General features: G+C 43.4%; 1 protein-coding gene across 2 annotated transcripts in view; it reads right to left on the reverse strand.

The window, feature by feature from the left end:
• The window catches only part of drp2 (dystrophin related protein 2), a 180,886-nt gene that overhangs the window by 42,402 nt on the left and 124,986 nt on the right, over positions 1-13,498 (reverse strand). For both annotated transcript variants that reach the window (XM_080415251.1, XM_080415250.1), the window contains 5 exons: positions 12,757-12,831; positions 10,489-10,690; positions 9,786-9,923; positions 7,228-7,313; positions 3,894-4,051 (listed from right to left, as the gene is read on the reverse strand). In XM_080415251.1, coding sequence (XP_080271377.1) covers positions 3,894-4,051; positions 7,228-7,313; positions 9,786-9,923; positions 10,489-10,690; positions 12,757-12,831 — 659 coding nt within the window. The remainder of the gene's footprint in view (positions 1-3,893; positions 4,052-7,227; positions 7,314-9,785; positions 9,924-10,488; positions 10,691-12,756; positions 12,832-13,498) is intronic.

Raw genomic sequence — 13,498 nt, forward strand, 5'->3', positions numbered from 1 at the left:
TGAGCAGATGGAGTCTTTTAACCGTATTTGGAAGCCTTGCGACTTTGCCACCGTCAAAAACCAAATTTTGTCTTCAATAGGTGTATGCTGAAATGAGTCCGAATATGTGCTCAATAGAAAACATTGACCAATGCGTGGCATTTCTTGCTGCAATTAACCACTTACAGTAAGCTTAAACTTCACGATTTTATAAAAAGTTCAAGAATAGCAAAAAAAATCCAATCCCATCTACTATTTTTGACAAATTTGACAATGTTTGGCATTTTTTGAAAATCTTTGCAAATATTTATGGTGTCATCATGTTCCAACATCTTCCAACATCTTCTCCAGGGAGAAGTGTTTTTACAGCAATCCTTCTTACTGTAACGCAACATGCCAGAAACACACATCTAACAAAGACTACCAGATATCTTTTAATCCTGTACTGTATGATTAATTACTGATAATTGACCCTACTCACACAGCAGCCATTTTGCTCTTGCAGACCGCTCCCCAGACGGCCTACACAGGCATTTTACTTACAAGTAAAACGGTTTGACATGTCAATGGAGAAAGGAATTTATTTTAATCACCTACAGTATGGCCAATAGTGTAAGCTAGTGTAATGAAGCATGATTAAAATAAGAACTGTCTGGTAAACCATGGAATTAAAAGGTTAAGATTGAGGGGTGTCTGATGGCTTTTGTTGGCCAACTGGCTAGTTGGTGGCACAGACCATATTATTGTCACTGTTGGGTGGAAACTTTGTATGTACAAAACCGTTACTTTTCAGGAAATGTAAAAAGGTTCCAATTGATCTAATGTAGTCATTATTTAGTCACAAGCTCTTTTTTAATTGATTCAATATTTATAAAATCTACAGATAGACTTAACCACTTTCACCGTCCCTATTGTGGGCGGTAGTGAAATAGTGAAAATTGCAGTTCTACAAGCTCACAACGCGTTACGATGCAACGTGTTGTGAACTTGTTGATATTTTTGATTTTTTTTTGTGATACTGTCATATGATAAGCATAAAGTAGGATATTAATTTATGGGGGGAAAAAACGTTATTAAATATGAAGACACAAGGTTTCTGCTCAACAGTGATGCTATGCTCCTTCGTTGTGGACCTGGGTTCAAATCCGAGCCCCATCTTGACTCCTCTCTTCTCTTTGCCTTTGGTTTCCTCTCTCTCTATACCATACATGGTGGCCACATACGGCCCACACCTTCACTTAATGCGGCCCGCAGGTTAATATCGGAATACTGATAAATTGATTTCAGCTGTTACAATTCCAAATATGACCCGCTTTAATTACTTCAGTCTATAATAGTAGCTTAATGACTAGTATTACAATTGTATTGTCTTTTTTATGTCCAATGTATTTGTATTTAACTCTTTGACTGCCAGAGTATTTTCATAAAGTACTCCCCCAGTGCCAGCAATTTTCGTGTTTTTTTATTTTTATATTTTGAATTTTTCTCATGAAAATAATTTAAGGACACATAATTTAAAGACCCAGCACAAATCCGCCACTAGAGAGCAGCACATGACAGCTTGATCATGTCGTTGGGTCTCTCTCACCCTTCTTGATAGATTAGACAAGGAAAAACATGAAAACGGATGTGACGTCGTCCCAGATTGTTTTGATCGGCGAAAATTACGATGTGATACACGCCGGCGATGACTGATCGTCACCCAGACCATAGATTATAGAAGAGAACCTGTCCGTTTGTCCGTTATACCGTGTGAAAACCCGTTTATTTACCTATTTTGGACGAAAATGACTGGGGAAAAAAATCAAAAAACGGAAACGGAATCCAGGCCATGAAACCGGATGCAGATGTCCGTGAAGTAAGTGGAACTCGAGAATAACATTGAATATTAAGCAGCATAGCGCAATCAGAGATTAAACAATGAACGCGCGTCAAGCGCGTCGAACGCGTCGACGGCCAACTGGACAAAGTAGCACTTGACGCGTTATCGCGTCGTCCGCAGTCAAAGAGTTAAGTTCATAAAGTTAACATAAGTATAACTTCCAATTCCAATTCGAAAATAGCAACAAATAATTCAGGATTAAAAATAATAAATAATAGCATTTACAAGCTCAAAACGCATTGCACTGCAACGCGTTTTGAGCTTGTAGATCGGCCATTTTTGCTACTTTTGTGTGACATAGAATGACGAGGTAGGGCATACATTCTGAGGTTTCTGTACAGTATATGCAATGTGGCCCTCTGGAGTGAGTTTGCTATAGTCGAATCCACAGAGCGAATGCCTGTAGCAGCGGTGTCGCGGTGCGGTTAATAATGCATCATATATTACATATTATGTAACATATGATGCATTTTTAATGTGATGTAATGTTTAGCCTACGTCTAGCAACATTTCAAATAAGCTCAGAAGAAGTCTTGATGCATTAGGGTGCTGCAAAGTACATATAATAGCATAAGACGAACATTACCTCATTTCCTGAGCTGATCCATTTATAAACTGCTCACGAGGGTATTAAAGTCTTATTGAGTTGGAGACACAGTCAATAGAACATAATGGACTGAATATATTTGAATGCTTCCTGGTTTAAGATCATTAGTTTTTTAATTACTTACTGTAGCTGAAAGTGTCCAAATGCCAACTTTTGGCTCCCATACATCTGGACGAATACTCAATCCTGATTGATTGAAGTGATTTATTCACCGATGAGCTGTCATTTTGTGGTAGCAGCGAGTGATGTTTAGCATCATGTGAATGTCAGTCTGCTTAAATAGACCTTACATATTGAACCACTAGGATCATGGCCGTATGTTGATGACATGAGACCAGCTTGACATCCGTGCCTGCCTGAACTACAGAGATGCGTCATTAATGCGTCAAAACCTTTAATCCCTATCTGATTGGATTACAGTTGGATTCGGGATAGTTCAAAACATAAAATCAGGATTGGGATCACTTTGGTATCCGATTAGATCAGGAAATCAAATCCAAGCTCTAATCTGGATCAAATCGTCAAAATGGGTAGTTAAAAATAAAAACACAGGATTGGGATCAGTTTGATGAAACTTTACCTTGATCCCACAGGAGGGCTGGATTTGCACTGGATTACCAAAGCAAAACACACTTTACAATTAATTTTAACATAACATGTTTCAATATAAATAAGATGGTAAAGTTTGTAAATTTAAATAATACATCATTTGTAGCTTTTATGGTTGATAAGAAAAATCTTATTTTTTTCCCACATTTGCAGTGTACACTTACAGTACCTACCTCTCCTTTGAGTCCTTCTTACCTTTAAGTCCCCCCACACCCCCCATAGCAAGCCGCTCATACCTGGAAGACCCCCCCACCCCCCGACTATTCAGGATTTGGTCATGTTGAAAAGTTTGAATCTGGATCAGGGTCATTCTATCCTGAATTTCTTTGAAATACTTGGACAAAACTTAGCAGGATTGTCTGATCCCGGATCGCAAAATATAGGATTTCAACTCGTGGGGGAGATTATTTTTTGTCCTCCTTACATTCGACTGGATGGATTTACTGTACATGTGTCCATCCCTATCAATTCTCTGCGTACTCTCTCTTTACTAACTTAGATCACAACATGAGGTAATCAAGTATAAAATGATGGTAAATGCTCATCACAAGTTATCTGAACCAAAACAGGCATCCTGAAATTGCTTACTGTATGTTTACCATAAGCATTTTATAATATGAAACCAAGTTGTAAATGGCACATCTGTTTACATGACACAGTACAGTACATCACTAAACCCATAATTACACTTCTAAAATTGAATTCAATTAACTTTTGGTTGATTGATTAATCTGTTTCAAACCCTAATAGCGCTGCGTATGTACGTGCATGTACACGCGCACGTGATACAGTAGTGTGTGCGGGACATGTCCTCACCATGCGAAAGCAGCTGCGGACGCTGGGCTCCACGTTGCTGCCCCCGAAGGCAGCCACCTCGCCCAGCTGGCGGGGGATCTGGATGGCCTCGTGGAGCAGCAGGCTGAGGTGCCGCTGATCTGTCAGCCCCCCGGCACCAGACGCCTGACGGAACAAGTCTGCAAAGTACCAGGAGGGAGACACAGCGGGGTATCAAAATCAGCGTGAACACGGCACCGTTAGATCATTCACTGTCTGTGTTGACAGCATGGACGAAAAAATCCTTTACTTGTCGTCCGCTCATGGTCGCAGCCGTCTGTATATATATACAGTACGCCTCCCTACATATGCTTGGCCAGCCCGAGTCACTCATTTGCCTGTTCTGTGCATGTCAGAATGGAAATGAGTCATTGCACTGCGAATCAGGACATCTGTCATTCGAGAAATGAGCCGCCCCCATAAAAAAAGATTTTCTGATAAAGGACTCATTTCAGAATAACCTTGACATTTTCTCAAGACAGCATTTTGTCAACAACATGTTTTGATGATGAAATCCTCTGCTTGGCATGTGAATCTAGCCTACCTTCAGTTAGATACAGAGGTGGAAAGTAACTAGTAGTACAGTACTGTACTTATGTAAATAACTACAATTATTTGAAAACTTATTATTATAATAAAACATACATTAACTTCAGCCCTATATACTGTATACTTCGGCTATTTTCAAAAGATTGTATACATTTTAAAACTCAAATGGGACATTTCTGCATGAGCACTTTTACATTTGGTACTTTATAAGTGCATTTTGATGCCAATACTTTTGTACTTTTACTCATGTCAATTTTGAATACCGACTTTTACTTGTAACAGAGTATTTTTACATTGTGGTATTGATACTTTTACATAAGTAAAACATTGGAGTACTTATTCCATCATTGGTTAGATACAGATGTAGGATGGTTTGGGAGACTGGGCTGGTCTGTTCACAGACAAAAGTCTGAAGGTTTCTAGTCAGACTTTGAATGAGCCCTCGACTCTGTAGAAGTCGTGACTCGGGTTGCCAACCGTCCCTTGAAATGCGGATGTCATGGCAGCTTGCCAGTCCTGTCTGTATTCTGACATTCTCTGCTTCCTTGATTGTCTCTTAGGTTGGAGCTGCATTCTACACATGGGGAGGTGTGTCCTGTCTATTACCTGGCTGCCTTCTATCCTGCAATCACATGGCTGGCTACTAATACCTGGCAGTGACCTGGCTCTGTGCTCAGTTAGTGCACTGGCTGGTGCTTCTACTATTAGGTCAGTTAAGTCTCCAATTGATATTTTGTTTAAGAACCTGATTTACGTCTGGCCTCTAGTAACAGCCTCCCACGCAGCTCCAACCTGGATAAAGACTTGGCCTGGAGATCTATTAGGAAGACTGTATGTTTGTTCCATGCAACGTGAGACGTTTGGACCAGTTAATTCTCTCTACTGGTTAACTCGTACCTCAGTTATTTACTTTGGCTTGTGAAGCCTGTAACTAAGTTGACTTTATTAAAGACTCTTATGTTTTGCATTCTACTAAGTCTGCTTGGTCTGTGTTCTGCATCTGGGTTCACTGTCTGCCTTGACAAAGGAATCATTCCTTATTTGGAAACTAAAAGACTTTAGTTATTGAAATGATAAAGGACACATAATAGTTCCTTATTTTTGGGAATCAATCAATCATTTTACAAACATCTTACAAGTTCAAAGCTCATATGTATACTATAATACAGGTTAATATAATATGCAAAAACTGTACATATATCGTATAAGCTGAGATTGTATCTTTTTCTGGGCATCCCTTATTGTTCTATAATAAATAATGTCCCGTCCGGGTGTCCCTTATTTGAATTTCGGTTAGTTGGAAATCCTAGGAGATGGGTGGTGGTGACAGGCATGTGAAGTTGCTGTCAGTATAAATAGCATGGGGATCTGCCTCCGTCCTCACCACCCTGCCAACTGTGCAATCCTTCACCCACACATGGACAGCTGCCATTAACACCTGCATGCTAACCACTTTAAGCACTATATGCTTTTGTATGATGAATAGCAAAAATAGCCAATCTGACAACAAGCTCACAATGCATTGCATCGTTCGCGACCTATAATGACATGCCTAAAATATGGATGCCAAAACAGACGACAGTGTGTGCCGTCTGTTGGTGCATGTGAAGCAAACCATTTGGCAGGGTAGAGTGTGAGTCATGTTTTTTTTACTGAATAGTCTGATTATAAATCCAGAAGACCTGGCCTTCAGCAAACAATCCAGTGAATGCATGTCTGGAGTTAGCAGTGTCAGGAAAATTCATCTTCACATAATACTACCAGGTTGTCTCTCCATGAGAAGTTACTTTTCTATTTTATTTTATCTATTTTCCTGGGTGAGGTGGGGTGCAGGGGTGAGGTGGGGGTATTGGATTGGAGTAAAAGCCATCTGTCTGGTACAGCAACCAAGTAAACCCTTAAGACCTACTGTACTATAAACGTTTCTGTAAAAGATTACTGTCAAATGGTATTTCACTGAGCTCTGAAGCCGGGGTGGCAAGAAACGGGACAACCTGGCAGAGAGAGGCATCTCATGCCCACCCTGAATAACGAGAGAATGCAGAATCTGAGCACAGATTCATTTAATCCCACTGATTGAACCAAAATCTGTACTGTTGCTATAGTTCAGTCTTTATGAGTTGGCAGAGACAGTGCACCAATCATGAATAAACTTGGCATGGGTTCGACGGCGCTGTTTGGGAAGTAGTATCCAGCTGCAAGCTGTTCTGGGTCCAACTACAAGCATCTCTAATTTCTCTCTCTCTCCCTCTCTCTCTCTCTCTCTCTCTATTTGACCCATATTTACAGGCTGGCTCATAAACTAGCATTACAAAGAGACAGTAAAGGAGCCTCCTTACCCCAGGGCTGGGCTCCAATAAAATATTGCAGCATAATTGAAAATCGAAATGGGAAGCAGGGAGTGCCTGAGCTCTTTGCTTGGTGGTGCTGAGAGATAGAGAAAGGGTGAGAGACAAAGATATATATATGAGAGAGAGAGAGAGAGAGAGAGAGAGAGAGAGAGAGAGAGAGAGAGAGAGAGAGAGAGAGAGAGTCTGTCTGTCTGTCTGCGTGTATGGTTTCTTTGGCATCAAACACTTGGCTTTAATAGCCCTGGGTGTACCTTCCAGACGTACAGGGGCTTTCTCCATTATGGCAGTAGAGTAACCTCCTCCATTAGACTAAGTGGATGTCTTTATGTAATGCTGGCAATCAGAGCTGTTTTGTTTCGCTCCATTGTTTGCAGTTGAAGAGATGCATTAGGCACATGAGCGAGCAGCACACTCACATTTATACTTCTCTTGGACATCTGCGCTGCACAAGCTCACCAGTCCCATCTTGAAGCTGAGAACTCGCATCTTCCCATTGCGACCGCTGGCAGAAAAAAAGAAAAGAAAACACTCAAGTTTACACGGCGCTTGGAACGCTGAATTACGGAAAAATGTAATTCCTAGTTCCGTCCTAGTTCTAAAGTTGTTTCGGCCGTGTAGAGAATGACAATGTGGACAGGAATTATGTGGCTCAAGGCAGCACAGTGCAGGTCACAGCCATAGTGTGAAATTGCATTAGAGAAAATCCCAGAGTCACTAAAGGCACATGATAGCGTGTCATGTCCACGGGCACATAACCAGAAGAGCAATGATCTCACAATGACACACACACACACACACACACACACACACACACACACACACACACACACACACACACACACACACACACACACACACACACACACACACACACACACACACACACACACACACACACACACACACACACACACACACACACACACACACACACACACACACACACACACACACACACACACACACACAACGCGAGGACCCGAAGCTCTATCCACGGTTGCATAAACAGCCTGTTCAGTAGCCAGTGGCGAGGCCAGTGAGCTAGATTCTGTTATGTGCTGCTGACCCTTGTTAAAAGGGTCGTGTTGATTTCTTTATACACTGGAGGTGGGATAGAGGCCAGGGCTGGCTGTCGGAGGCAGTCTGGGGCAACAGCAAGGTGTTCAAGGCTCCTTATGCGTAATTCATGCTCCGTCCTATGACGGTGTCACATGCAGAAAATAGCAGCTCTACAAGCACACAGTGGTGGAAAAAGTACTCAAATGTTTTACTTAAGTAAAAGTATCAATACTGCAATGTAGAAGTACTCTGTTACAAGTAGAAGTCTGGAATTCAAGTTGAGTAAAAGTACAAAAGTATTGGTATCAAAACGTACTTAAAGTACCAAAAGTAAAAGTACTAAAATGTTTGAAAATAGCAGATCTACAAGCTCACAATGCGTCGCGATGCGACGCGTTGTGAGCTTGTAGATCGGCTATTTTCAAACATTTTAGTACCACCACAAGGGGTTAATGTATGTTTTATAATATAATTATGTATATCTATAAGTAACTAGTAACTAAAGTTTTCAAATAATTGTAGTGGAGTAAAAGTACAATATTTTCCTCTGAGATGTAGTGGAGTAGAAGTGAAAGTATTGAAAATTGGAAATACTTTAAGTCCAGTACTTAGTTACTTTACACCACTGCAAGTACTCAACGCTTTGCATCCACGGTGCGCTGTGACCTTGTAGATCGGCTATTTTCAGCATGTGACGCTGTCGTCTGACAAAGTATAAAAGAAGAATGAAGTTTGGCATAGCCGGACGTATCGGAGAGCTCTGCCTACCGATACATCAGGGCAGTTATTTTAAAAATAGCATCTTTGCAGAATCAATGCAAAGACCTTAGGGCGGTCCTTCATATTGGGACGGTATCAGGGTTGGTTTTCAAAGCAGTAGGTGTATATTTGTTAGTGGAGGTTTTCTCCGCTGTTCTAGCCCCTAAATTGAATTTATATTTCACCAGACCATGGTATTGGCGGGCGGAGATCTCCGATATGTCTGGCTATGTGAGACTAAAGTCTCCCAGACTGTAGAAACCCTTTCCACCCTGTTAAACCGCATTACATTTGGCAGATGACAAAGGGGTCACGGACTGAAGAACGCCAAACTCCCCAGGGAACAGCCTGGGAAATCCACGGAGGATGAACACTGACTCGTAGAGCGGGTTCAAATTTCAGAGGCGGATGGCGCAGTCGCTAAAAGACAGCATGCTTCAAGCAGTTATAATTTGGAACAAGGAACATTATGAGAGGATCGAAAGTGGAGCATTCGTCACGCCAAACCATTAGAGTCAGCCTGCACATTAGAGCCATACAGAGACAAATGCGGGAGAGAGTCACAGGAAGAAAAAAACGTTGCTGCATTTTCGCTCTGCTGGTAAGATTCAGTAGCGGAGACCTCGGAGACCAAGCGAACGCTGCGACCCAGGGACCACTAACTGTCAGCAGCTCTCTCACACACTTTTCACTGTGTGTTGCGTGCCATCTTCAATATGTACTGAGCATCCCAGTGTGGTTCCCCCTGGGGGGATACGTCACTCCACTGCATGCCCTGGCTGCGTGACATGTCCTCTTGGGGAACATGCTATACACTTACTGTGCATACGTGAACTGTCCTCAGTTGTGTACAGACACATACACATACTCTCTCAGTTGTACTGTATGCACAAATAGACATACACCTTCAGGCAGACATAGACAGATGCACACACACACACTTAGAACACGCACGCACACAGCTCATTCAGACTCGCTGCCAGCATTTATCGAGAAAACCAAACCAAAAAAAGTAATTACTGAAATTTATGTGGAGGGTAAAATTGCTGATTTCCCCTCATTAGCAGCAGGTAGTTAAGGGCCACCAAATAAATTTACAGCTCCGGGAGGTGGAAAAAACGGGGCTGCTCCCTTACTTCCGTTTAACGGCACTCACTGTATTCTCTGTTGGGTCTTTGGCTGGGAGAGACGGTCAATCTGGAGGAGAGGGGGAGGTGAACATGAATCCAGGGAGTGTAGATGAGGAGGAGTCTGTACTGTGGCATTGTGAGGGTTGATTGGAATCCCGCCCGGCCTGTGTAATTGGAGGGTCTTTATTATTGTCCTCGGACACCATTGAAACACTTAAAATGGTCCGAGGGGGGGGGGGGGGGGGGGTTGTTATTTATGGTGGGTTACGACAAACATTACGTGTGTGTGTGCGTGCGTGTGTTCTGTCCCGTGTTTTGGGACAGATTTTGGACATCAAAGTTGATTGGTAACATACTGTATGGCTAAACATGTGACATATGTATTTTTCACTGCAGATTAGGATATGGTTGGTAAGACTATATATTAAGGTCGGGACTATAATGCATTATAAGCTTATTTATAATGCATTATAACACTCATAAGGGTTAACGTTAGGCATGTACTGTATCTCTTATTATGGTTGAGGTTTGTGTAAGGGGCTATGGAATAAATGTAAGACAATGCATGTCAACAAAAGCAAAACCAAAATATGAGTGCATGTGTGTGTGCATCCACACTGCATGTATGCATACAAACATTAGAGCAGTATACTGTACGTGCTGAATACACTCCAACACTGAATACACTCCAACCCGGAAATCTATTGATAGATGAAGACATGTAATTACCTGTCATAGACGTTGAGCAGCCAGTTGAGGCACATGTCGACGCAGAGGGGGACGTTGACCACAACCTTCCTGTCCTCCTCCAGTCTTTCGTAGAGGGCCGTCAGGGCATGGATCACCTCCACCACATCCATCATGTGCTCCGCCTGCTGTAGGTCCTGCTCCCTGAACACCTCCGCCAGGCTGTTCAGTGCCATTAGGTCCACTGTGATGCAGAGGCACATACAGTGCCAGAATCACAGTTTTATCAACACACTCTCACTCTCCAAAATGCATATCGTGACGTGAGTTAATATCCCGATAGGGACAGAATCCTAACTCATATCCCCCCTGGTCAACATGTACCGTTTTTGCCCCCCGTTTGACTTCTTGGGACGTCCATCCCAAGAAGTCACCTATTTGCCGTCTTGGCTCTTATAGTACATTGAACATTCGAGGAATTTCTCTTGAAGACATGTTTGTCACAAAAAACAAACATGCAAACCATAAACAAAAGGGAGTGAATGTGGATGTGTCCATAAATATGTATATTTACATCTCCATATTCAAATTAGACTAGTAAGATTGCTATGTATATATATGTGGGGGAATATACAAATAAACAATTATTCATAGTTCCAAAACTGACAATGAGAGTCCAATTAGGCAGGTGTGTATGCATGTAAATGTTTGTATGGGTGGATGAGGGTTATTCAAAAGGGAGACATGAGATTATATGGAAAAGGAAATTCATAGAATCATACACGGGCACGCAAAATGACAAACTCACAAGAACATCCCTATACACGCACGCACGCACGCACGCACGCACACGCACACACTCTATCTGCAGCTAACAAATGAGACTGTCGAGCGAGCGACAGAACTTCTAACCTCTTCATCCACTTAAGCTCTGCTGGGAGCGCCGACATAGATTTGATTTTTGTCTTCTAAACTAATTCAGAGGCCATTTCCAAGGACCAGAGCTAAAAGGGTGTCCTCTGATGTCAGGTGTAATTGGACCGTGTGTTAATGATGCAGCGAGAGAAGGGAGGCGACTCGAGTGTTCTCCACGTCAGAAGAAAGACGCCACCAAAAGGCAGGTGCTCACTCAAATGGCAATTTGTGTCACTCACAAATTGAGCCAAGAGAAACCTTTTGAGGGAGCTGGTAGCTAGCTGTAGTTATTATGGCAGCCCGGTAATTAATTCCCTTAACGATATGGAGCAGTAGCCCGGAAGAGAATGAGATAAGAGAGCATACGAGAGCGAGATAAAGAGAATGGGAGAGGGGGAAGACTTTGTCAGCCATGCGGGCTTCCCTTGCCTTTAAGCCTGAGCTGTACTTGGTTGCCATGTCGCACACCGGAAATAGCAGATCTACAAGCGCAACTAAGTATAAATCACCCTTCACAGACTACTGCAGCAAGAAGAGGCGAAAGGGAGGGGGGGGGGGGGGGGTGAAGGTAAGAGGAGAGGCAGAGAAGAGGGATGGGAGGGGGTGAGATGGAGCGTGACAGAGGACAGGGCCGGATCAGGCCACTGCCCGCGGGGCTGATCTGGGGTCAGAGTGGGACACAGCAGGATATGGTGAAAGCCAAGGAGTGAGGGTGGCAATGTAGGCGAGGTGGGGAAATGGAAGAGGTAAGAGCAAGATAAGAGCAAATAATTGAGGTAAGGAGGAAGTCTGGTGGATAAATAAAGGGAGTGATGGAGGAAAAGGTAAGAGGAGAGGGTACAGCGCGTCTGGGCCGGGGAACAACAACTGTGTCCCTGAGGGGGGTACACGTTTATGCCTCATCCATGCAGCACAGCCTAATTACCTCCACTCTAGTAAGTCGAATGGGCCAAATAATAGCTCTAATTAGCAAGCATGATGACGATACGGCCACTAATGGAAATGTGCGAGAGAAATCCTATGCTTCAGATGTCGGTGCAGCAGCTCCTCTTGAGCCGATCGATAGCTTTGATCGCTTGATCTTGGAAACGGCACGGTATCCGTGTTAAGGAGTGGAGAGCAGGAGGCTTTCCGTTTAATACGTCTACAAAAAGGCGGAGAGACGAGTAAAGCTTTACCATGCAACAGCATTAAAAAAAAAAGGGACAGAAAAACAGGGCTCGGGGGATTGTAGAAATAACAAGATTCCATATCTGGTCCTTGCAGCTCACACACACACAGCCAGCATCACACAAGCACCCACAGAATGCAGCAGTGGAGATGGCATAATCACATCCCCTAATGGTTGCAATGTTGAGCGGGGCTAGCTTGCGAACACTGTGGATGGACACGTACATCTCAGTGCCTTCTGCACTCGCCGGAGCTTCATGGCCGTCCGGTACGCTGAGAACTTGATGTTGTTCAGATCGGCTAATGGGTGGGGGGGGGGGGAGGGAGAGAGAGAGAGAGAGAGGGAGATGGAAATAGATTAGAGGAAATGATGAGGAGACAAGAAACAAACACGCTCCCTCCCATGGCAGAGGCGGCCCACCCTGTTTGTTTTCCTCCACTACCTTTATACCGTCCCCCCCCTCGTGCAGTTTATCACAGCATCTCAGGAGTCATTAGCAGGGTCATGATGAAGTGTACGGAGGGCATTGCGTTGCTGATATTATCTGCGTTTATGCACACATGCTGTCCAGTGCATGCACCCCTGTGTGCCTGTGTGCACGCCACGTGGATGTGTATTTGCAGACACACGGTGTCCCTGAGACTTTGTGTGTGTGTGTGTGTGTGTGTGTGTGTGTGTGTGTGTGTGTGTGTGTGTGTGTGTGTGTGTGTGTGTGTGAGCACGTGCATGTGTGTGTTTGTGTGTGTGTTTGTGTGTGTGCGTGCGTGCGTGCGTGCATGAAAGTGTGTACGCACGATCCCCTCGGCCAGCTCACCGTGTCAGAGCCGATTAACAAAGAGACAAGCGTTTAATCACAATTAATTAAAGGCTAGGACGAAAAGCAATTGTGGCGCCTGACAAATTGGGCCCCCAGGTTAATGACAGTGGTGTCCTAGTCCCCCGAGATGTCTGAAATACAGGGGCTTT

This window comes from Gymnoscopelus braueri (genome assembly GCF_963280865.1).
Source record: "Gymnoscopelus braueri genome assembly, chromosome: 20".
Taxonomy (NCBI): Eukaryota; Metazoa; Chordata; class Actinopteri; order Myctophiformes; family Myctophidae; genus Gymnoscopelus; species Gymnoscopelus braueri.